General features: G+C 36.0%; 1 protein-coding gene across 2 annotated transcripts; it reads right to left on the bottom strand.

Annotated features, from left to right (window-relative positions):
- LOC145774127 (prestin-like) lies at positions 1 to 25,780 on the bottom strand. 2 transcript variants are annotated; one of them, XM_082585284.1, is made up of 18 exons: positions 25,673 to 25,780; positions 24,051 to 24,192; positions 12,914 to 13,191; positions 12,331 to 12,539; positions 11,052 to 11,153; positions 10,467 to 10,631; positions 9,681 to 9,793; positions 9,290 to 9,412; positions 8,587 to 8,734; positions 7,723 to 7,836; positions 6,884 to 7,057; positions 5,957 to 6,133; positions 4,974 to 5,082; positions 4,554 to 4,638; positions 3,857 to 4,043; positions 3,314 to 3,368; positions 2,674 to 2,791; positions 1 to 1,194 (listed from the first exon to the last, which is right to left on the bottom strand). In XM_082585284.1, exons 2-18 carry the CDS (start codon positions 24,134 to 24,136, stop codon positions 1,164 to 1,166), a joined length of 2,274 nt encoding a protein of 757 aa, XP_082441410.1. In that variant the 5' UTR covers positions 24,137 to 24,192; positions 25,673 to 25,780; the 3' UTR covers positions 1 to 1,163. The 2 variants fall into 2 exon arrangements, with proteins under 2 accessions (XP_082441410.1, XP_082441411.1); XM_082585285.1 differs by lacking the exons at positions 24,051 to 24,192; positions 25,673 to 25,780 and adding an exon at positions 16,302 to 16,384.

A 25,780-nucleotide genomic window follows, 5' to 3' on the forward strand; every position in this document is an offset into this window, starting at 1 on the left:
TTGGGAGTGCTTGGTCATCGCTTGTCAAACTCATTTTGCTGACTTGTGGCTTGCTCAGTTTCATCATTTACCAACTTCAGCCACTTGCTGAAATTTGCTAGCTCAGTTGTCACTTGTTCAGTTGTCGCTTGCTCAGTTCACAACTGCTGACTTGTAGGAGACTCATATTTAACAATAGTACAATAAGTGACGCAACATAGAGGTTTACCAAACTATGCCCCATGTGCTGTAGCTCGCTTTTAGCTGCAATACCGGGTTGTTGAAAGACCAACTTGGTTGGTTGGTTTTGAATCTTTATCCTCGGACTGACAAAGCCTTGATAGGTTATTCCTTGTAGTTTCGCATACTTGTAGAGGCTTTTGATGCAGGGCCGGTTACCAAGATTGGCAGAGTGAAGTTTTCCGATTGTTGAAGTCTTGTTGCCGGGATGGGGCCCTATAGGGGAGAGTAATGTCAGAACCATCAGATTGGTTCGCGTAAAACGTTTATTTGACGTCGATTGTGAAGCAGGGTAGAAATTTGACATCATTCGATATTTCAATAGACTCCAAAGTGCTGGGCAGAAGTCCCGATGCGCAATATAAAGTGAAATTTGAAAGTACGGTGGCAAAGTACACGTGTTACTAAACAAATCTTAAATTCCCTTCAATACCAGAAGCTTTGAAGGCAACGTAAAGATCTGAAACGTTTGCAGTCAAAAGTGAAACAGACAAACACATTGAATTGATGAGTAGTTTTGTAGAAAGGTAATCAAATACAGTACGAAAAGGTCGATCCTCATGGCAAAACCAGTATGATAAACATTAATAACACATAAAGTTGAATACACTGATGCCGTTAGTGTACAATTGGCTACAGCACAATAGGTATAGAAAAACATGATACAAAATATCTTATAGGTCTAATAAGTTACGACAGTTCTCAAGCACAAAATTGTCTCTATAGTGAGGGCCAATACTTGAGCATAAACTCAGCGACAGTGTGGCAGTCATATGAAAGAATACAAAATAGCACGTACAAGATGTCGAAAAGTACCAGTGTTAATGTAACATTATTATGCGTTTATACAACGTAAGTACCACAATCATATTCTTACAACTTGCTATACATTTGATTGCATATGAATATAAATAACGACAGGATACATAGAGGGGTGTCCCTTCTTATAAAGGAGTAGGGGAGCTTTCCGATGAGCTGAAAAAATAAAGTAAAATTTTAGAAATCACGTTTTAAATCTGTCATGCAACTATCATGTTATGATGCGTTCCATGCCAACTACGTAGATGTACGGCAAGAACTCGCAAATGACGCTTAAAGTCATACTAAAAGAAAAACCTGACTTGGCGGTTTTCCACGTTCTTTGTGTTTAACATGCTACCATAAAACGATTTTGAAAAAACTTTAGCCCCATTGCGGTCTGACCACCATTGCGCGCGTGCTTTTGTCAGAGGTTTCAAAACCGGAATGGGCTTGAGCAGCGAAGCGTGCGATTATACAGTCTACATCACAAGCGACTAGCAATCAGCTGATCGGGCAAGAGTTTTTACTGCGGAGTTTCAAATGGCAGATCTTGTTCTTCAAACACTAAATCAGCTTCTTTTACATAGATTCAACGTATTCAGGCCTTCAATCAATGTAAAATGAAAATGTAAAAAAACAAGTTTTTGAAGGCAAATTCCACAAAGGCATGTGAAACGATTTCAGCTAGGCAATTCAGAAGGCGTGGAGTAATCACCATTTTTTATATGGATTCAACGTGTCCAGGCGTTGAATCAATGTGAAAATTCTTGGAACGCAACACCTCTGAACTTTCCAATCAACGCGCGAAAACACTTTTGATAATGCTACTGCTAGTTGCTGGTGACGTAATTCTCGAGCAGTTTTTCCACTTCTTGGTCATTTTGCAAAAAATAAAAATTAGTTTTGCTTTTTGCAGTGTGCAGTTTTTGTTTTTTCCTGTTTATAGATTTAGTTAACCATTGTATTTTATTCAGATGTAGTTAAGTTGTATGTATGTTATTCCTGAAGAGGACATCTTGTGATGTCGAAAACGTTCGATATTTAATTGTTGCGTAGTTTTGTGTTTTTTTGTAAATATAATAATCTTTAAATATGTTAAACTTGATAACGTTGCTCGGCTTCGTATGCCTATGGTTCAACAAGACAAACTCTCTACCGAAGCTGTAATAAAAATTAAATAAAACACTGGACTTTGCGCCTTGCCAGCGCCATTAAAAACAATTGTTTTTCAGTAATTTTTTATGAAATGTATTCTTGAGTGTTCAGTTTACGCATTTTAATGCTTAATTCCCGTTTGAAAATTTCATTTAGTATGCCTTTAAAAGGACGCCGGTTCAACACCGATCAAGAGTGGTTGTGTGTTGGCAGCACACAAAATGACATATTGAAAGTAGAGACAAGGATTGACTTCCTTGCCTGCTATTTAACTTAATCTTTAATTACCGGATACAAGTCTGAATACCACAAACCATATAAAGTTTGAACATCTTGCTATCAACATATAAATTTGATAAACTTTTCTTTCCTTAAGTTGTTTCAACACACATCGTTTCCTTACAGATTTATTTTGTGTAAAATCTTGAATTTTGCTTCATATATTCCATATTTTGCTTTCATATATTCCATATATTCCATATTCCATTCAGTACAAACCTGTCCTTTTGTTGGGTTCCCAGAGCAAACACAGAAGCGTCGTGGACAGTGAGAAACTCACTGTGGGCACCTGCTACATCATAATAGGATCCCGCTCGTAATGAACATCTGACGTTCCCTGGAAAAGTGTTGGAGGAATTATGTAAAACTGTGCGACACTTGGATTCTCAAAATATGGATTAAAGCATTTTATTATTCATCATTTTTAGACAGTGTGGGTTGCGGTTTAGGAACATTTATATTGCAATTGCCGCCATATGAGTGCAAAATTCAACTCGTGGTTTGTATTTTTAGATTCAAGACGCGATACTTTTGATAAGCTGCGCTTCTACAGTTGCAGCAGAACAAGAGAATTTTTTGGGAGATTACACATGGAGCATACATCAGAGCTTAGGTATGTGAACTGGGAATTTTATGATGTAAAACGCATAGAAAATATCCACCGTTTCTGGTGACAAACAGACGTGCCAGCCAGATAACAAGGATTCGGCAATAATTTTAGTATTGTAACCATTGCCTAGTGATCAATTAGTCAACTGATAATCTCTTAACAATCATTTGACATAATATTTTCAGTACTGTGTTGAAGACAATGGACACTATTACTGCTCAAAGTGCAATTCACTGGTCAGTTGCTTACCTGTGACGCTTGCTAGAAGCATGTTCACACCAATGTCTTTGTAGCTTTTGCACAGCTGAAAATAAAAATCAACTGATCAACTCGTAAGTCTTTTTTGCACATAATCAACGCGTTAGCGATGCAAAAAGGGATTTTCAGCTTTTAAATATCTTAAACGCCTAAATGAAACTACTGAAACATGTTACAAAAAATGAAGTAATGCTGTCCGATTGCCACACGTCTTCTTAACATAATAAACCATCATATCATGCATTTAAACTGACAATGCTATATGATACTGGATTAGCAGTATGCATGAAAGTTGCCATCTTGATTTTCAGTTCAAAATATCTTTGGTTAAACGCAAGTTATCTTTAGCCACCCGTGGGAACAATATCTGTGGCCCCCGTCTGAGCTTTAGAATACAAAATTTTAAAGGTTAGGCCGACGTTCAAGGGAAAATGAGTGAAGATTTTAATTTGACCCGCAAGGTGCGCAAAAAGAAAATTGCAACATGTGACTAGAAAAATTTGAGCTCCCCTGATGATGGGACATTGAACTCACCGCTTTCAGCGTCTTCATCCCAACCAGGTCGATGAAGGTGAAAGCCGAACAATCGATGATCAGTGTGTGAAAGATTTCATTTTGCTTTTTCGCTCTTTGTTCATGAGGACAAACAGCATCTTCTCTACCGCTAGGTGGCGCACTACCTTCGACATCCATCTCATAACTATCAGCCTTTGTGCAGCCGCTAAACAAAACCAGAAAAAAAGACAAATATTAGTTTGGCGTTAATGTTAACGTGTCCTTCTACTGGCACAAGTATTTTTTGTTGATTTGTGATAATGGTAGCAGTAATGCGAACGCCCTAGACAGAAAATCTGTCATTTTTACATTTATTTAACGTCTGCAGACGTTAAAAACGACGGATTTTGCCGTCTGGGGTGCAAGACGCTTCAGAGTTGGCAAGGGAAAGTTAACAAATACATAGAAATTGTTGCTTTTGAGGAAAGCTTTGGAGAAAATTATTTCTTGCAACTTGAAGTTATTATTGTCAATGTATTTCCTCTTTAGGTACAGTTATGTACACCGTAGTGAGTGCAGCTGTGTCGGTAGTTCAAAGCTGTTACAAGAAAGCAAACTTCCCAAAGAAGTAAGCTTACAAAAACATTACGAAACATTGAGATAAGATTTTTGTGATTCGAAAATAAGTAATTTTCGATCAAGAATCCTTTACAGCAAGAAACAAATAATTGCTCACCCAAATTGCATACAACCACATGGTGGAGTATTGTCAGGTGAGTCAGCTTTTTCTGCTTCTTCTTTTCTCAACGAAATTTCAACATCTGAAATGATGTAACAATATTAACCTGCACGTTAGTGCCACAATGCGATGAAATGTATTGGTTTAAACACCGCCAGTTGGCGCTAAAGCACAGATTGATAATGACGCAAAACATCGTTTGTTGAAACTGAATATGCAATTTTGAAAAGACGTTAAATCACTGTAAAACAGCATCTGATTTGCCAAGCGGGCTTATGACTAAAGTTAGACAGAAAATCAGTCGCTTTTTACATTGATTCAACGTCACGTAGACTTTGCAGACGTTGAATCAATGTAAAAACGACTGATTTGTTGTCTGGGTTGTTTAAACTCAAAACTAATCCACGTTTCTCATACCTGGATCTACCCCCGTAGCTTGGAGCAATTTCTTTTTGAAGAAGTTTCTGTTTGCGTAATAAAGCACTGAGTGGAACTTGAAAATAACGACGCCTGGGTGGGGGACGGCCTGAACATGACGTCATAGTTTTAACTTTCGTCATATCAGAAAAGTTATGAATGAAAATTTGAATTAAGACCGATCAACTACATGCAACAAAAATACGTCTCCAAATAGCTGAAAATAAGTTATTATCCGTACAGTCATGGCCACCTGGAGATGCGGCCTGATTTGTCACATTTTGCAGATTTTGATTACAGCTACTGCTAGTGCTTGACTGATATTTTTTGAGATGTTTTTACTTTTTGCGGTTTCCTAATGACATAAAACTTTTTTGTTGCCTTGGGGAAGCAGTAGCAAATGAGAAAAAGTAAGTTGAAAAACACAAAATCAGACTGTTATTGAAAATTAACAGTCTGACTAAAATCTTCGAAATCAAATTTTCTTTGTTTTTCAACATGTGAGAATGTTAAAACCTATTGTGTCATCTGGGGAAAAGAATAAAGAAAGCGTAAAGATCTAATTTTTAGAAAAATTTATTTAAACGTTTGCCCAAAGTTAGAAAAACCTGGAAATTTCTGCAAAATGTGACAATTCAGGCCGTATCTTTAGGTGGCCATGGTACAGTCAAGTAAAAAGTAAATTCCAATTCGTTTTCATGACCACCAACTTGTGGTTTAGCCGTTTAACTTTTCGATGTTTCATTTTGATTTAATGAGATAAAGTTAAACGCATTTTACAATAATAGAAAAAAAGTAATAAAAAAAGCATTGATGAAAATGTGCTACTCGAATTTTCCAAAAATTCAAAATACTGCTTCGTTTCACCTCACCTTGCACACGACCAAAATCAACAACAAAATATCTAAAGCAAATTTTCATCAAACATAAGCATCGTAGGTGATTGCTTTGAATACAAATATTAAAATTATCCAATCACTTACTGATAAATATCCGTGACAGCTTCTGTAGATATCAGTCCCACCAACGCTCCCCAAAACCTCACATTTGGGATTCTGTGTCCGCACGATAACAGTGAACATGGCAAATACGACCCCAGCCAGTAGTCCTATGTCGACTCCAAGGACAAGTACGGCTGCCAATGTCACAATCCAGACCAGCTAAACAAAAAAATATATTTAAGAAACTAAAATTGAAAATTAAAGTATTTGATAATAAACTGAGGACATGGAATTAAATTTTCAAAACAGACTTGGCCTGGTAAAGATTGTGAAACTTAACTTGAGGTATGTCTTTAAAAACTACTTGGCATAATTTTGAAACTGTGACTTGACGTTAAACTTGTACATTTGGGCTATTAATCAAAGCAAATTCCCGAGTAAAAAATTATAAAAAGGTTAGCAGTTTGGTGTTTGAAACATTAATTGCTATGTACTGTATTTTACTTTCTGCACCAGAATTTTATTCTTTGATGCGGATTGAGCAAATGTTTCAGCCATTTTGTTCTTATAAGTTGTCATACATCTCCAAGAAGTAAAACGATTTTATTTATGACAATACCAATCAATATTAACAATGAATTAGAGTTTACGATGTCAAAGAATAGCAACTGAAATGTATCTGATTGAAGAAAAGGAAATATTTAAAAACCTATGTTAACTTCCGAGAGCTCATTTGACAGCACCTAATCTCAATAAAAGTGAGTTGTGTAGGTAGATATTTAGCGCGATGATTCTGTCCTAACTCATAAGCAAATTTTTTTCAACGTTGCTGTTTACAATATAATGCATTACAATGACATTAGAATGACATAAAACAGGAAACTCGGCATTTCATTAAATTTGCCATGATCATATTGAGATTGAAGCATGACTTGGAGCAAAATATACTTAGCTGTCCAAATCACTTACAAAATCTACTTTAGACATTTTGAAGATGGGCTTTAGCATCGAGAACTGTTGTATGATTCCAAAGAGTCCCACCACTATGATGCAACCGAGCACAGATCGCGGGAGAGGTTCAAATATCGGCCCCAACACCAGGATGGTTATCAAGACTATGACGACAGAAACAATCCCGACAACCTATTAATACGTCATGCAAACGTCATAATCAAATGTAATCCGCTATTCAAAATCTTGGTAAGTAAAGCTAAAGCTAAGTAAGTAAGCTATATTTTTGTTCAATAAATTAACACTTTCTAAATGTGTGTTATGTTATACAATACGGTGCATGTTTTATTACACAGACTACAAATGTATTGCAAACACATCCAACTGTACCAAGATAAGTAACTACATAAATCATGACTCCTTAAAACGCATTCTTTGCCAACAGTATAATAGCGTTTCGCTTGTGACGTGGCCTGTCAATGTTACCGTACATGTCCATCGCAAATACAGAAATTAACTTATTCCAGTTTGGTCTTCAGCATGATTGCCATGAGTCTAACACGAGGAATGAATTTCAGCAAATCAAGCAGCTGTTCTACAGTAAGTGCTGCATTAGCGAGTGATGGGAAGCTCTGGTACGGCACTCAAAATGGCGCCTATTCGACACCGCTTATGAGCAATGAGCATGCGACTGTGTCTTAGGCAAGACACTTAAAGACACGATTGAAGGTGGACACGAAGATTGGCTTCCTTGCCTTTCCGTCCACTTAATCTAAATTTTCCACCACCGGGCGTGGGCTTGATTATGACGACTCAGTAGTTCCAGTGACCAGATTAACTTATTACAAGGTTTGTACCTGTGTCTTTCCTCCAGTGTTTTCTTGGATGACGCACCTAGCCAAAGCTGCGGCGTTGGGGAAACAAGAAAAGAAGGAAGGAATAATGTTTGACACTCCATATGCAACCAGTTCCTGAAGATGGAAAATTACATAACATAAGTTTCTTCATAGAGACGTTGATAGGCCTACTCATTAAAACTTGCGAATTTAAATTTCAAATTCCAAAACAAAACTTCGTTCCTAAACTTTTCATCAAATTTTCCTATAATTCAACTGATGATCCACTGGGATGCACGGTGTGACAAAACATTTTAAATAAAGTAAACAATATCACACCAAATCAGAAGAATCGGTTTATTTAATATTAAATAAACCGATTCTTCTGATTTGGTGTGATATTGTTTACTTTATTTAAATTTCAAAGTTTGTCTTAGTTTCTTAAAACGAAATTTGTTGTAAACTTACAGATGTTATAATATTTACAGATGTAAAAATATTTAATTTGAATAAGGACCTTCTAATGATCCCTCTTTTAGGGTAAAACAGGCTTTAGAGGTTTTAGAAAGTAATAACAATATTTGATGTAATAATTAAGAAATGTTTTATTTAAGAAAAGTTTATCATTTTATACCCACATTTGCGCAATGGGCATGGAAGATGCTTCGGTTGTGTTGGCGCGTTTACGCCGCATTATATTACATTACGTTAACGTTTACGTTTACGTTTACGCCGCATTAGTTACATTCAAAACTTCTTGTTAAAACACAAATATGCAAAGTAACTCTCGTTCATCATTTTAGCTACTTTTGAAACCATGTAGGCCAACCTGCCTAGAACCAATGTAGATTATGTACCTGATTAGAATCAATGTAAATTATGTACCTGATTAGAGTCAATGGAATAGCCATGCTTGTGAGCGTACATTTTGGCCAGGGACACACTTATAGCAAAACCAACTACAGAAATCGCAAATGCGTCTCCAACAATATTGCCGAGAATCGAAAAGTCTGGAAGTTGTGGGGGTGGAAGTCTAGAAATGAATGGACGACCAAAATAAAAGCAGCGGTCAAATTAAAGAGAGTAAAACATCTAAATAAGTTCATGCCAAAATTGTGGCTTAGATACGGTTTTCGTTTTTTTACATGTCCACACGTTGCGCCAGAGCAACTAAGCTTCTACAAATCAAGGGTCAGTGCAAGAATTGTTTATTATTAGCTAAAGCTTAGAAATAGTCATGCTGGGCAATTAAAGTGCTTCTCCACTTCAAGATAACATAGGTTAAGCAAGTCTTTCAGTCAAATGCAGATCAGATATGCTCATAAACCGAAATTTTCTTGAAATAACAATTTAATCCCAAGAAAAAGTATATTTAATAAACACATTAATTCTGTTATGACTTCCACATGGCACAGGTCCTTATTATAGCCAACGATCAAGTCACCCGACTAAAACGAAACCACACTTTATAAATTGAGATGTTTTACGCTTCAGACCTTGGTATTTCACAATTTGACTGATTTACTGCACAAAACATCATCATCTTAAGATTATCAAAAGATCAAGATGGTGATGCTAACCCACTCACCCTGTGGGAATGTTGTCCACGATCACGATTCCAAAGTTCTGTTGGAACATTCCAAAATGGGAACTCAAGGTTGCTATAGCAACCACAATAACTTCATTGGGAATTGGGATCTTCATTTTCTCTCTGCAGAAGTCAAACATTGAGGGTTAGATGCATCAACAGTGGATCTTTTAAGCGACCGATTAAACTGACTGTCCTATGTATTTTCTAAAATTATTCTGTTTTCGTCTAAAATATATGCTAATATAGGCTATAGCATATACTTGTTTTGTGCAAAAATAGATTTAAAAAAACAATATTTTACGATGGAAGTAGGCCTAGTCAAACTGACGATATACTGGTATTACGTAATAATGGCGTCATAAGTGATGCAACACCACGTATCGCTTACTTGTATCTGATGTTGATCTCTCTTCCAATGACGAGGAGGATGATGCAGACTATGGAAACCACCAGAGTTGGAACATGAGTGTTTGGTAAGTTCTTGAAGATCTCAATCCAATTCTGGAAAAAGACATCAAATGGAACATATGTCCGTTGGAATGTGAAACAACAGCGAGAATTGAAGCAAGAATCACCACAGGGTCCCGATGGTTATATTTTTTACCTTATGAGTTACGGTGTATGGATGAAGACACTAATGAACGATGATTGCGTCACTCACTAAACAGTGCAGACTGATGGAATTTAAAAAACACATCGACACACCGTTTGGTAGAGCTAGAGTTCCAATAGTGACGCAATGTTATTTTATAACCGGTTTAGTTTAGACTTTAGAGTTTCGAAACTTTAAAGCAATTTAATATCTGCCAATTTGCACGCTTTTTCATGTTATTTAGCCCCGTAAGACCGCAAGTCAATACAAAATAAACACTTGTTCCCGATAAAAAATGCTCAGGCCATCGTAACCCATTTTAAACATTTTGCAGCAGCGGCAATTAGTTATTTTTGTCCAACTTTTTGTTCATACAGTGCAGTGCAAGAAGTAGACAATAATGCTCTTCTAGAGCAAATTAAAACAAAAAATATTCGACGGTTTATCATAGGGAGCGGGCAGTGTGCGTGTGACCAAGCCAAATCTACTGGCCAACTAGCCCCATCATGCTCTTCTAAAGCGAGCTCAAAGGTTTTGGTTTAATTTAAACTTTAAGCAAAAATGAGCCCGACGTGATCTTACTCTGAAAAACGACCCAATGCCGCTGAATGATTGAACTCTCATTCCAAGTATAGAGGGAGTTTGTGATGTAACAACGTGTAAAGCTGCTCCGGTCGTGAAAGCCTGGATGAGAGGCTCAGAGAGATAGGTTGTTATGAAGCCCAATCGAAGCATCCCAAAAGCGAGCTAAACAACGGAGGGAATAACGTTTTAATGATTCTTACAGATTTTTTTTAGCTCTTAAAATCCAAAACCTTGCTAGCTAATCTGTGTGATGTGAGATTTCCTGGCACAGATTTTTTTCAAACCGTGGTCCTCGAATTGTGGTGAAAGTGGAAGTGTTGTCGTAGCAGATATTCACGATAGTTATATAGAATGAATTATCATGTACATCGTTGTTGCAGCACTGATAATGCTGTAACATGACACATTCCAAACTTTGAGAACGTGAAAAAAATTCTGCTTATTACAGATTTAATCATGGTAAAAAAATTTGTCTACTGTATTTTCTCTTTCCTCTGAGATATCAGCTGCAATTTAATCACTGCTTTTATGTTACGGTGCTGTACAAAACTTCTTAGAAAACTTCTTACAATACAGTTTTACCTGGAATATGCCCATGAGAAACATTAGTGTAGAAGCGACAACAACTTTACGAGCTTCGATGCTAGAAAGAATGCTGGCTTCTGTTGGCATGTCGGGAGGTGTCTGTGAGGTAAATCGCACAAGTTAGGTAAGCAAGCAAGACCAACATAAGCATTTTTGACAAGACTTTTCTTTCTCCAAAAAATCAATTGTTATTTCAGTTACTGAGCAAACCGGTACACAATGGCCTGAACATTAAAAAAAATGAAAAGTCTAAACTGAAAATACTAAACAAGTTCAGCAAACGATTGGAAGGTTAGATTGTTGTCGTTTTCAGTGCTACAATGAAGATAAAAACAATCAAGTTTTCCAATCGTTTGCTGACCAGAGAGTTTAGCATCTACATTTTGAACTGTTTATTCTTTGCTTAGGTTGACCAGGCCTTCCAAACATTTTTGCTTCTAAGCATGAATATAGTTATTGTTAAAGTTTAATTAGCCCTGAAACCTATTTTCATTATTAAAAATCACATCAGTGAAGCTAACAAATTAGAAATTATTTTCTGCGATTTGAAAGTGATTTAACACTTAGTTATCAACAAATAGACGCTTACTCAGGGCGTGGAAAGGCTTGGTTTAATTGAGTACCGCAATAAAATGTAGTGAGACTGAAGCCTACAATACCTAATGCAAAAATTGAGGTCAAATTATTATTATTAGATAAATCACTATTTAACCAATGTTCAACTTCAAACAAGTTAAAGAAGACGCAATGGTGAAAATCTTTTTATCCTTTTTAAAAGCTTTACGCAGCTCATTTCCGAAGAGAGACTGAAAAGAAAATTTCTTTTGGTAGCCTACTTCTGCTAACGAAGCGGTCTTTGTGTTTATACTCTTGCTTGGTTACATGCTTTGTGCAAATAGCTGCAAGTCACTTATTTTTTGTTTGATTTGCGTTATTGCAAAAAGACCTTAATCAATTTCAATCCGATTGATAGCAAGACGACGGCAATAGGTATACTGTATGGAGCATAAGATATATTTTCCATCCATGAGCTGCTGAGGAAAACCGTTCAAACTCATAAGCTGAATACACATTTTTTTCATTTATCAGTTCATATATTTGTCAAAAACATTATGCTGTTTGAGGAGAAAGAAATTCTGGAGCAGCATAAAAGACAAAACCTAACCAAGCTTATAGCAATTTATTTGTTATAAAAATAAACAGTAAATTGATCAAAACCAAATTACAAAACAGATGTTTTGTTGCAATTAATGTTCTGCCTTTTGCAATTCCTTACCGAGCTGATGTTCCCAAAATCCATAGCTAAAGGCACTTCGTCTGGTACCAACCTCACCACCACAGATTGAGTAAGCAAACTTGTAACTGCAAATGTGCCAACGGATATGTGTCTGGAAGTTCCCATCAGTGTGTATAGAATAACTGGGTAAAATGAGGTGTATAGACCATATACAGGGGGAAGACCGGCTAATAAAGAAAAAGCCATACCTGAAAACATAAACAGCACTGTATTAACAAATCAATAGCCTAGCTTTTTTTTCAAGTCTGAACCAACGTTTGACCAGGCTAACACTCACAATAGTATTTCAACAAAATTTAATTTATGTTGTGGAACCGGTTTTCGTTCATTAGAACTCGTCAGCACAACTGAATCGAAACAAAAATTAGCCTACAATATAAATAGATGTCAGCACAACTGACATTATTATACAGCACTGTATTAGCATTTATGAATAAGAAAAATCAACCACAGTAAAGATAATAATAATTGCATATTTTCAGTTATTATATTGCATTTACTGGACCTATTACATGTGTGAACTAATGTTTAAAGTTTCTTTAGTGTTGTATCTACAACTCACTTTGTGGAATATGCACAACCCCTACAGTTAACCCTGCCACGAGGTCTCCTGGTAACCACTGGCGAATCTTGTAGTTAGGAATCCAATTAAGAATGGGGAACAATCCAAAGAAAGCATTTAGACAAGACTTTCGGTTGAAACTCTTCGCGCAGTGTTTTGCCCGGTCCCTTATTGTGACCACTTCCGGTTCTAATTCCGGCCCGGAAACATGTTTCTCAAATTGCTCCACCGTGTGGGCAGGTCTGTCAATGATGTAACGGCAATCCAGATCTGATGATCTAAACAAGTGAACAAAAGCATGTACAGTATATAATTGTTGCATCATGAACAATGACGCTTATTGCCAAGCAATCGACATCACTGCGATGCAATTATGCGATCACTTTGATTAATTCACAACAATTTAATACATTGTTGAGGTTCAGTGAAATTTTTATGCAAGAAAAATGAAAGTTCTCCATTCAATCTTTGTGTGATTGGTAGAATATGTCAAAGGTAACATGATTGAGGAAACAAGCTTTCACCCTCCACCTCCTAAAAGCTTGCTTAAAGATATTTTTACTTAAATTTATTACCAAGACCATTGTAAATATCACCAAGACCACTCTATAAGAATTATGTTTTATTTTAAATGTGTTCAGACCTTTTTTTAATAGATCAAACAAGTTAAAATGTGAGTTAGACTATACAGTCATAAAGTCAGCTGTTCACAATTTGGCATTCCATTAACATCTTGCCAAGACACAGCCACATGTCCTTGGTAAGAGTCGAACCTGCACCCTAAGGAGTGTCGGCTCGACTTGCTCACCATTCGATCACGCAGCAAAATAAACAAACAAGAAAAGGATCTGAAAACAACTAAGTACTGCACAACTTAAAGAATATACAAACAATGGACCTATACACAGTAAACAATAGAGTAGACCAATAAACAATGAACTTCTTCGAACTTCAAAATTTTCAGAAGTTTTTTGTTTACGCGTTGTTAAAGAGCAAAATAAACTTTATAAAGAAAGCAAAACAAGCATTTTGGAAATTAAAAACAAGGTAGGCCTAATTTATAAGCTTTTAGCAAGTAAAACATAACAAATGAAAGTAAGACAAGAAAATATTATTACAGCTCAAGGTGAAATAGACAACGCACAACAAATTGACAAACACAACCACTTTAAATACAAAAGGAAATGACAGAACAAACAAGTAAGTTTAGCAAGGACGGTTTCTTCAATTGTTTTTTGTGTAAAACACTAGTGAAAAGACAAAAGGTTGTAAAACAAAGGTCTTAATGTGTTGATTTTGCTCTTTATCATTGCTGAGTTTAATATCAGTGAAGGCTTAAAATCTCTGGCACTTAACAACAAACAAAAATAACAGAAGGAACACCATGCCAACAAATTTTACTCTTCCTCAAATACTTTATCCTGTTTTTCAAACTGTAGTGACATCAAAACAAATTTGTTTCCCTCCATGGGGTTTTAACAATTAAATCATCCTCAGCGCAATAATCTGGGGGCAACCAATTCACAGTGGGAGGACAAAACATTAGCAAACATAAGCTGAAAACAGGAATTTTCAACATGATTTCACTGGGATAGGGTAATATGGGAGAAAGCTACACCTCAGGGTTGGGGACTGCTTTGATTAAGGCAGTAAGCAACTACGATTACTTGTGTGTAGTGTGACACTTGGTATGTCGGTTCAGTATAACTTTGAAATAAAAAGGACTGCGTCTAAATTCTAAAAGAAATATAACAAAATCCTAAGAATTCTCTTGTCAAGCAATGTTGTATTATAAAATTAAATTCTTGATAAAATATTGCATGCCCTATATCACTGGCTGAGCCAAGTCGACTCATGGTGTAGGATTGAGCTGATTCTGTTAAAGACGATTTTCTTATTTCAGTGGTTCCGATCATCCAATTAAACATTACCTATGAATTTTGGTAAATCTTTTCAATTTAGAATTTGCTTCACTCTTTTAAACTTTTATAGAGTCAAAATAACGTATGTTCAAGGTGATTTCGAAGCTTGCACAATAAGTTACCTAAGTTTGTGTTAAATTAAATGGCCTTATTATTTTACACAAATTTTGTTAAGTTTATTTCCTTACACGATTTACCAACGTTGTTAAGTGAGCTTATGATGTAATAATTCCACTATTTACAGGAAAGATATTTTTCAGAAATTGTTTAACCTAGGAGCAAAATGGTTGAAACGCCTGGTTAATCTAATCAAAAAATAAAGAACCCAAAATGTAGATACTAATGTTCAGCAAACAAACGTTTCGAAAACTATACTGTCTTCATCTTCAGTGTTATAAATGTAAGCAATCCTTGATGCCGCTCAGGTTTAAATTTATTTATAACACTGAAGTTACATTTATAACACTGAAGATGAAGACAGTATAGTTTTCGAAACGTTTGTTTGCTGAACATGAGTTTGGTATCTACATTTTGGGCTCTTTATTTTTTGATTTGTTTAACCTCGTTTGGAAATTTTTGAAAACAGCATAATATTTACAAAACTTACAATTTTGTTGAAAAAAACAAACAAAAAAACACGTTAACAATTTAATTCACCCACTTAAGCATTTATGTTTAACAGAAATTCTAGTGAAATTGAAAAGCAAGTTTTATATGAAATAATTCATGGAAAACGTTTTGGCTAAATCTTAATTTTGCATTGCTGCTTTAATAATTAAAATGTAGATCTTGCCTTGAATCTTGATAAGCATTGTTTCTCTACGAAATTATTTCAGTATATAGTTGTAAAGCAAAGTTTACATAAAAGAGTCGGCGAAGACAATATTTTGCAATGACTTTTGGTGGTAATTCTTGTTGAAAAGAAAACACTTATTTGAATCAAATTTTTTACAAGTCTAACAATTTTATTTGTCTTATTTGTTGATTTCAATCTATTCTTATTTACTGGTTTAACCAATTGATTCCAAGTCATCATACATGGATCTTTACATATTTTATTCTTCTTGCATAGTCAAAAGAAACGAACTCAGATTTAGATATACAAACATAAGTTTCTACCGTGCTACAGCTAGTGGTCTGTGTCAGTGCAAATTCATAATCATAATAAAACATTACTAATCTCAACATCGTTCGGTAAAAGCCATTAGTCTAATGAAAAAAAAAGGGGAGTTGTGTGTGTGGTGTAAGCCTCCTAACAAACAAAACTTTTAATAAACAATTATTCACACATTTCACCAACTTTCTGTGTTTCTAAACAATTACTAACGAGAGTCACCAAAAAAAAAATAACAAACTTTCATTGTATTCCATGCTTTATGTTTTTAAAATGTATTTTTAAAATATACTTGTTTTTTTTCATCAAACTTTATTGATAATATTCAAAATCATTGCAGAACTTCACTTACGTTTCTTTAAAACGTTCTACGAGTCCGACAGTAGAAGACATTTTTTCTCAAAATTTGCGACGACGATGTTCTTTTCATTAATCACACAGCAACGATATGGCCGGAATCTTAGTTGCGCGAGCATTTTATAAGAGGCCGATCAGATCACAAACCGCATGCAAAAAACACCAAGTCATGGTCCACAGAACGAGTTCGAAATACCCAAATAACTTAAGTGAATTGTCAGAGCAAACAGAAACACAGCGTAATCACAACGAATTCGGCATGTCAAGGTAATTTCGATGTACCGTATGTAAAACCACACTCAGTAAACAGAAATCGTTTTGGTAACAACGTAAAAGCTATTCCATTGTGTCATTCTAGCGTAGTTTCATTACTTGGTTCTAGCGTTCTAGCGTTTCAGCGTTTCCGTTTTTACTGCATAACTTCCGGCGCAGCAGTTAGACGCCGGTTTGACGTATTTTAGGAAAGTTTCATTTTCCGGATTCTTAAAATGTTTTAGTCCAAATTCCCACCACTATCTATCATTATAAATTATAAACTATAAAATGAGATAATAAGATGGCATAATTTTCACATGCTATTATATTAGTGTGTGGTTCCATTCTTGCAAAGTTTCTGAGTTTGAAACTAGGAAACCTTGATACTTGCAAAAACGGTACCACACACCAAAGACCACTGGTTGTTGATGTTTTGAAGTTACAATAAGTTGAACTTGCATTTTATGTTCCGTTTACGAAGTTACAATTGCATTGCCCACACAGCACAGTTTTTTGGAGATTATTCATTCGTTTTATCATAAACAAAGTGTTAAACGTGAAATGACTGTCAGAGAATTCTTTGGAAAAAAACAATTATCAGAAATCTTCAGACAATGCGGTATCATGTTTGTGTAACTTCAATGCTTTAAATTCAGACTCCCGAATTCAATTACTCGAAATTGTAAAATATTTCAGTAATTTATTTTATTTCTTCTACAACAATTCGGATTATGGCGTTTTATTGCTACCATTTATTCCATTTATAACAGCGTTTTTCAACCTGGGGGTCGCGACCCCCAAGAGGGTCGCAAAGATATTCATAAAAAATTTTCGAAATCGCAAAAATTTCCGAAATAATAAAAAATCTTTGCAGCAATCACTTTGTATGCAGTAATGTCGTAGCAAGTTACGAAAGAGAACGCGTAATTCGGTTGTAGGCCAATTTATCATCGTTTGTTCTAGTAGAACGATATTTCCCTGAGCTCAAAGAAAGAGATTCCGCATTTGTACGAAATCCGTTCTCTACTGCTTTGGATGTTGCTGATATTCCAGATGAATTTACAAGACCAATTTTATGATCTTGAAAATGATTCTTCCGCATGTGACGTTTTTCATGAAATGCCACTCTCTCAGTTCTGGTGTGCTATGCGTAAATCATACCCACAACTATTTGAACTAGCTTTTCGAATATTATTTCCATTTGCTACAACATGCCTCTGCGAAAGTGGGTTTTCAGCTCTTGTCCATATCAAAGCGGAGGCAAGAAATCGAAGGAAAGTTGAAGATGATATGAGATTGGCAATACAAGCACTCAACGACGAATTTCGAAGTTGGCCAAGCAGTTGCAGAGTCAACCGTCGCATTAAAAGTTGTGACATTCACCAGTTCATTGAAATAAATGTTATTGAAATGTATTTTTGTTCTAATTTATATATCTATAGAAAACATAGCAGGAAGGGGGTCGCAGGCTGTATTAAACACCTAAAAGGAGTCATGAACCACAAAAGGTTGGGAAACACTGATTTATAAGCTGACCACACGTTGGGAAGCATTTGTATTTCTGTTAGGGGAAGACTACTTTGTTAACCTCATAAACATATTAGTCTATTCCTGTGTTAAAACATTTAGAACAAGGTGAAATGAAGAAAATGAAAGCAATTCTCTTTTGAGATATGCTTGAAATATGTTGCGCAGCAGATTTTCAGAATTTTCCAAAATTGTTTCAATAAATCAATAATGTCATTTATCAAAATGAGGTCGTTTTTCTGATTTTCAACGAGATACATGAATCAGCCAACCACGAACACTTTGGGACACTGCACGACAAAGGGAAAATCGGAAAAATTTACGAACTGAGCATCTAGTTCACCAAAGGCCGCATCTGCTATGATACTGCAGTAGTTAAAAATAGAAGGAACACAAGTTTAAGGTAAAATGTAGTTCCCAGAATATGGCAAACACGTTCTTGGACGTTGAAAGGTTTATCATCAAAACGTTTGGATTTTCTTTACTGAAAATTTTTTATAACTTTTCTGACTTTGAGTCTAAAAAAATTGACATGTTTTTTGTTTTTGAAAATTTTCTGACAAAAATAGTTTACAGCATTGGTTTCAGTTAGTGTTTATTTCGTGAATCATCAAATAAATAAAAAATAAAACATTCAAAATGAAAAAAAAATATATATTCATGAACGTACTATAAAACTAATAAATATTACTGCCTTGTACAAACTCCGCCGCCGTAAAACGTCATCAATAAACTTATGACGTCATATGGTTTCTTTTGTAAACTTAGAAGTAGGCAACAAAGTTTCGATCTTGTTGTGATAAATTAATTATTGATTAGTGTGGTAAGCAATCTTAGAAAAGTGTGAATTATTGTATGTTTTCCCGTGATGACGATATACAATAGCAAGAATGTTTTCTGTAGCAATTTGTGACATATATACTTAATATATCAGACGCATACTTACGCGTATCGGTGCGCGTCACCGTATTGTTACGAAACAAAAATAAAATAAAACTACCCATAAAAGTTTTTATACTTATCGTAGCTTAGGTGAGCCATACAGCATACAATATTAGCTGGAAAGTTGGAAAAAGATTGAAGGATATGTTGACTTATACCCAGGGTTGCATTCCTGGGGGGGGCTCGGGGGGGCCCAGCCCCCCGAAAAACGAAAAGGCTTGATGTAGGGGGGGCTCAGGGGGGGCTCGTTCAAGCTTCCATTTTTCAGCTTTTCTGGCTGAACAACAACTTCTCGACTGAACAAGTAACACTTTAACAGCTTTCTCACAACAGAACTGCAAAAAAACACGAACATAAGTTGATAGCAATCGCCAATTATCACTTTTGTCAGAAACTCTCCAGACTGGGAATATCAACTTCGTAGTAGCTAATCGTCATGTCAAATGGACTGTTAATTCTCTACTTCAAATAAAAAAAGCTATTCAAGAAAGAAAGTATTCGTTTGATGAAGTTGTTAACTTGAGTCCCAGAAGTACAAAAAACTACTCCTTTAAAGGCACAACATTGGACCAGTTCAAAGCTCGACGTAGAGACTAGCCTACCCTTCTTTTGATCGTAATCAGTTTATTCAAGCTTTGGTTGAGAACATTGGAAGCAGGATGGTGGACACCAACAATGAAAATTCTGTGAAGAGCTTGGAAATTATTGCACCAGAGTTATGGCCTGCTGCAGTCGAAGTTCCATGGCAAGAAGGGGAGCAGAGATTACGAAAAATAGAGGAGAGATTTCATGTCATCACTCCTATTTCCGATTTTCGATTGTATGTTGACAATCCTTGTCATATACCAGATACGATAAAGTTGCTCAAGAACGTATAGTACTAAACATGATTGCTATAAGTTCTGCTGAAGCCGAACGTGGATTTTCACAAATGAACTTGGTCATCACACAGCTACGATCACGGCTGACCATATCACTTGTTTCAGCATTGTTGTTCATCAGCATCAATGGACCACCTCCTCATTTATGGAATGGCACTGCGGCAACTCAGAAGTGGTTGCAGACTCATCGGTCGGCTGTAGATGTTCAAGTTAAGCATTCTAAGCTGCCCACATTGAATGAACTCAGATCTCCGCAAAAACTGTTTGCTGGCTAAAATCAAGGACTGTCGTGGTGCTTTAAACTTAGCCCATAAAACCAAAGACCTGGCAGACAGGCTGTTTGTTTTGTGTAATCTCGTTTGCACCAACTTGGAATATGCTTTTGCTGTAATTGGAGTTTTTTAAACTGTTCGTTAATAACTAAATGAGATTTTAGTGTAACTGTCACATTGGCAGCTTATTGGTTCTTATATAGCAAATCTGCAACCACAAGCGCTCATTTCAAGAATTGCATTTCCTTACTTTCCTATTGCAGTCAATGTTTTTGCAAGTGTGCTTAGGATTGGCTCATACAAATAAGTTTACAATTGAGTTAAGAGATTGGAATTAGCTCATTCAAATCGAGTTTCAAGTGTAGGCCTACTCAGTAAAAAAAAGCAAAGGAGATTGCAGTGTAGCAACCAAGCCAAATTTCAAACTTATAATTTTATATCGGATTCAACCACGCTTTCACATTTTGTTGCTTCTACCTTTTTCTGTACTTCAAGCTATGTTTTAGCATGGGTTGTTTTTCGACATGATGTTCAGAAGTAAAAACATACTGAACAGTGTTTCCTTTTAAAAAAGGTAAACATTGTTGGCTAACCTACACCGATTACTTATACATACTTTGTCTATAACAACACAGCTAAGTGTTAGAGCCCCCCAAAAAAAATTTTAGGAATGCACCCCTGCATACCCCAATAAAATAATCGTATTCTCGTTACGTATCTTGCCCATAAAAATATAGCTGTAAATAACAAACTAAGCTGTCACATTTAGTCGCTTCAACGTTTATTGAAATTGTAAATGACATTGAATCAACGTAAAAAGAACCGGTTTTGCCAGCTGGAAAGTATGATGATGACATAACGCTTTTATCTTCATTCGGTGCCACATTTTTCATTCATAAATATTTTCAATATGTATATAACTTGTCTTCACAGACAGCAAATCGACCGTTTTTACATTGATTCAACGTCTGCAGATGCTGAATCAATGTAAAAACGGTCGATTTGCTGTCTGGGTCGATCAAAAACGACTTAAACAGATACACAAACCAAATTGTTTTAGACAATTGATATGTCAGCAGTCATGTGTAATAAACACGACAATGAATGAAAAATACTTTGTGAGATTTAACCAACACAAGTTGGTACATGCTATAGACAACTAATCCAAAGTTTGTTGTGTAGTTTTGAGTTTTTGTTTGCCACTTTTGATGGTTTAATTTTTTAACATCTTTGAAAACCTGTTTTGTTTGTAGCTACTAAGTTTAATTCAGAGTTGTTTAGAATCAAACAAGAATACACAAAGTTGTCACCATATACGTGAATATCCAGATGGATATAGAAGTAACCAGCCAACAAATCAGCATTTTTCACATTGATTTAACGTAAGCAGTCGTTGAATCAATGAAAAAAAGGACTGATTTGCTGGCTGAATAAATTCTTAAACATTAAACAGCCCACTCTCCTTACAAGAAATATGTTTACAAAAATAAACTATATTTAACACAAAAATCACCACGGTTTTACAGTGCAGCTAAAACAAAGTCGTAACTTATAATTAGGCCATGTTATAAAAGTTATGTGAGTCTAAATATATTCGCTGTAGTCACGGTGGATACGTCACACAGTTATAATTTTGGTTCATGTGGAAGAAAATATTGACGTGACTAAGCAAGTCCAATTCTAAGTTTTTAGGCCTTGATGGTTATCAAGGTACGTTTATTATATATAGAAAAGGCTTGAATATGGATTAATTTACGATATTTCTATTTTAAAAATATAATTGAATTAAAGAGTATGAAACCGCACCTAAAGCAAACAACAGAACTCAGTTGAAGTTTAGAATTTGAAAAGTCCTTTTGCAACAGAAGAATTGACTCGGTTGACAAACATCAGCCGACAGCGATAGAAAAAATACGGCTTGCTAATAAAATTCTAATCCCTTCTTTGCAGAGCTATTAAATGAAGCACAACTTTCCAATTTAATAGAGAACAGTTTCCACAACAAAAACATAAAGTTTACCAAAACGTTATGTTAAAACTGTAGTTTTCTAAACTAAATAACCGCTATTTTACGTGATTTGCTGTTTGATGTGAATACAAAACATACCGTAAAGCAGTGGCGTAGCCAAGGTTTTTTTTGCGGGGGCTACAACCCCCCCCCCCCTTTGGCACGCGTGTGACGTCACGATATTGAGATTGATGCTTTCAGTCTAAAAAAGAATTGCCTAATTTTATACAAAACTGCATTAAAAGAGCGAGTTTTGCCAATACCAAACATTTAAACATCTCAGCCAGGAATTAGCAACAAGAAAACATAGAGACTTCACTTTATTTCCGAAAAATGCCGAAGAAAACATAATCTTATCCTTTTGCTATGCCACCGGACAGCACCATTTTATAGGAATATTCATACCCACATTTTTGTTGAAAATGCTCTCAGAATGCACCAAATTCAAAGTAAATTTTTGAATTTTCTGGGGGAGGCCCCCCAGACCCCCGCCGCTGGCTCGTTAAAATCCTCCCCCTTTCAAAATTCCTGGCTACGCTACTGCCGTAAAGTAAATTATGATCTCAGCAAATGCAGATTTTGTGCCACTTTGATAATTCTGAATGTTCGCAAGTGACTTTTTTGCTGAATTTTACGCAAATAAAAAATAGAATTTTAAAGAATTTTACGTCGTTCAACTGCTGGGTAGTGGGTAGGGATCTCGTTTGTTCACCATCAAGATCAAACCCACGTCCTCAGCATACAAGACAAGTTTGTTGCACACGTACCTTGTCAATTAATAAGCTTATACATGGATCTGTTCGATGACATAACTGCGTTTGGGGTTTGGGTTATCAGAAAAAGCAACAACCTGACATAGTTCATTAACGAAAAATCTTAAGTACAGTAGAACAGGAATCTTAAGTTTACAAATATGCATTCAAGCAGGGACGAAACCAAGAGGGCTCGGGGGGGGGGGGGGGAGTGGCAACCAAAATACTATCTAATTTTACTTTGTGCCCCCAAAAAACTTTTTAATACTATTTTATTGAGTTGATACCATAGTAATTCATTTGATGTTACCCCCAGAAACGTTGCATTTTCCCCCTTAAAGTTTCTGTCCAGCTACGTCACTGCATTCAAGTAAAATCGTTTACAGGTGCATTAGGCTACTCTTGTGTGATTAAAGTTTAGAAAACGCATAGAAGAACGTTAGCTGTGGGCTGCATGGCAACACTTACAAACAACAGTGGGTTTTATTGGCGTTTTCTTCTCAACCGATATTACAGTAGGCTACATTTTGTAGCTTATTTCCTTGTTCTAGGAATTAAAATAGTGACGATGTTTTTGCATCTTAAAAAGAGAAGAGAAGCTTTGTTCTGAGTAACGACGAGGTAAAGCAACAGATTAACAACACTTACCTCAGTGTAGAATTGAAAAATAAACGCCCTGTATCTTTGACATGATAAATCATAAAGCAAGACAAACTTGCCTTGAAATTTAACTTATCTAATATTAATGACTAAATTATCATTCATAATATCAGAAAGCAGTATAAACATTCCAAACACCCGGTGGCTGGCCCCTCTGGTATGGACTTGCCCCGGCCGACTTGGGCTAAGCCCAATAGAAATTGAACAAGAGTCGGCCGCTTCCATTCCAATATGTACAAGTGGGGTTTGGCTCTCTCATTAGCCTGCGTGTGCGTTGCGGAGAAACAAACTGTTGACCACGTCATTTTGAATGCCCCATTTACAAGGCGCCAAATGGAATGCATAGCAGAAGCTACATTCACCTGCCTTTTCATCACCTGCCCTGAAGCATGAACAATCCTCTCTCACACGAAAACAGGAAGAAGAATATTCTAAACTTATTCTCACCGTTTGTTAGTTTTTGAGAGTAGAGGATGCCAAGATTGATCTTGCTCCCTGGAATCATCTTCTTTGAGCATCAACGCTTCAGCCATGACTCGCTTTTCCCATTCTATGGTGAAACGCTTTCTTGTTGGATGCTTTCGCAGGGCTGCATGACACACAGTTTTATTTGTAATGTTTCATCGTAATAAAGTGTTACATGATGGATGATGCTTAGTTTGGCTTGTCGCGTTTAAATTTACTGCACACAAACGCAAGGTGATTTTGTGTTGGTTGCTTTATTAGCAACTTGTGCATTGACTGCAAGAAATATAATTATACTAAATTCTAGTTATAAGAAATTTAATTCTTTATTAAAAGAGGGAGTGCATCAACACATTTGTAATAACATTCCCCATACTTGCGGGGGGTGGGATGGCAATATTCATTTTACGTCGAATGTTGTTAAAATATAATATAGGCTTATAAAATCTAAGTCAGTACGAACGACAACAAATATGGCATCCATGTTTATCATACTCATCGCAGTTGAATTTAGAACCTGTGACTTGTTTTTAGCTGAAAATTACTGTTTCATCAACAAACACATTGCTTGTGGTCTGAACATCATCATTACTCAGCATTTAACCCGGTGCGACACCTTACGGCAAAGGAAATAAGCATATTGGTTAATTTAATTTATTCGTTTTTCAATGGTGACACATAAAAGAGTGAATAGAAACTTTAAAAAAAATGCTGCGTGTTAACTGGTTGTAACATAGTGCAAATCGGGCGGCAGCGAAAAACTTTAAGCAAAAATCTCCTGGGATATGATTAATGCTTATCCAGAATGTATGGCCTCGATAGCTTAGTTGGTTCAGCGTCTGAATTTACTACAGATGGAACTTCAAGATCAAGAGGCGCGGGTTCGAATCTCGGGGTATGCGCATGAGCAGCACATTACCAAGAAAGCTCTTCATTGAGGAGCGCCTAGTAGATGGAATAATTCACAAACCAGACAACAACACTTTAAAAATCGGAAATTTCACTTAGTCAAACTCGGTGACCGGTCCTGCGTCAGTGGTTCAAAGTCTCTTCAATCATAAGAAAGTACCAAGATTAAGTTTTCAAAAAAACTTTCTCAGTTCAACAAGGACAAAGATATCTTCAAATTAATACGGAAATAGCTCTTTACTCTTGTCTTACACACAAATTAAGTTATAAATACCAGGGCTGTACTGTAGAGTCGGGCAAAAAATATGCGACTCCGACTCTTCGGTTTATAACAAGCCGACTCCGACTCTGGTTTCAGGTTTGTCAGATTTTTTCGAAATGTTGTCCTTTTTCATTTTTTAAAAATAAATTCAATAAATTTTTAATCAAAGCTGAAACAGCGACTTTCACAAAACTGACAAGAACCAACGCTTCTATTTTATGGTAAAGGTTTGAATTTGAAGCGCAATACAATATTTTGAAAAAGTCTATTGCGAACAAAAATCTATTGTTTACCGTTTTTGTCAAACCGGAGTCCTAGTCGGCCCTTTTTTTAACGACTCCGGACACGCCAAAATCCCACCGACTCCATAACCCTGGTAAATACCATTTATTAAATTAGCCAACTATGCGACTCAAACCCTTTTGACGCTTACCTGCTCGGTATTTTTTAAAATAAAACCTTTGCTAACAAAATTTTTGTCAATCTTCTGTCATTCCCAAACCTATGTCATACTTTAGTCATCTGACTTGCCCAATCAGTG

This window comes from Aplidium turbinatum, chromosome 7 (genome assembly GCF_918807975.1).
Source record: "Aplidium turbinatum chromosome 7, kaAplTurb1.1, whole genome shotgun sequence".
In the NCBI taxonomy this organism is placed as follows: domain Eukaryota; kingdom Metazoa; phylum Chordata; class Ascidiacea; order Aplousobranchia; family Polyclinidae; genus Aplidium; species Aplidium turbinatum.

Coding starts and splice junctions, on each gene's coding strand:
- LOC145774127 (XM_082585284.1), bottom strand. CDS start 24,136: ATGGCTGAAGCGTTGATGCTCAAAGAAGATGATTCCAGGGAGCAAGAT. Junction 7,837..8,586: donor ATTCCATTGACTCTAATCAG/GTACATAATTTA, acceptor TTCCATCTTCAG/GAACTGGTTGCATATGGAGT. Junction 6,134..6,883: donor AAATGTCTAAAGTAGATTTT/GTAAGTGATTTG, acceptor TTTTTTGTTTAG/CTGGTCTGGATTGTGACATT.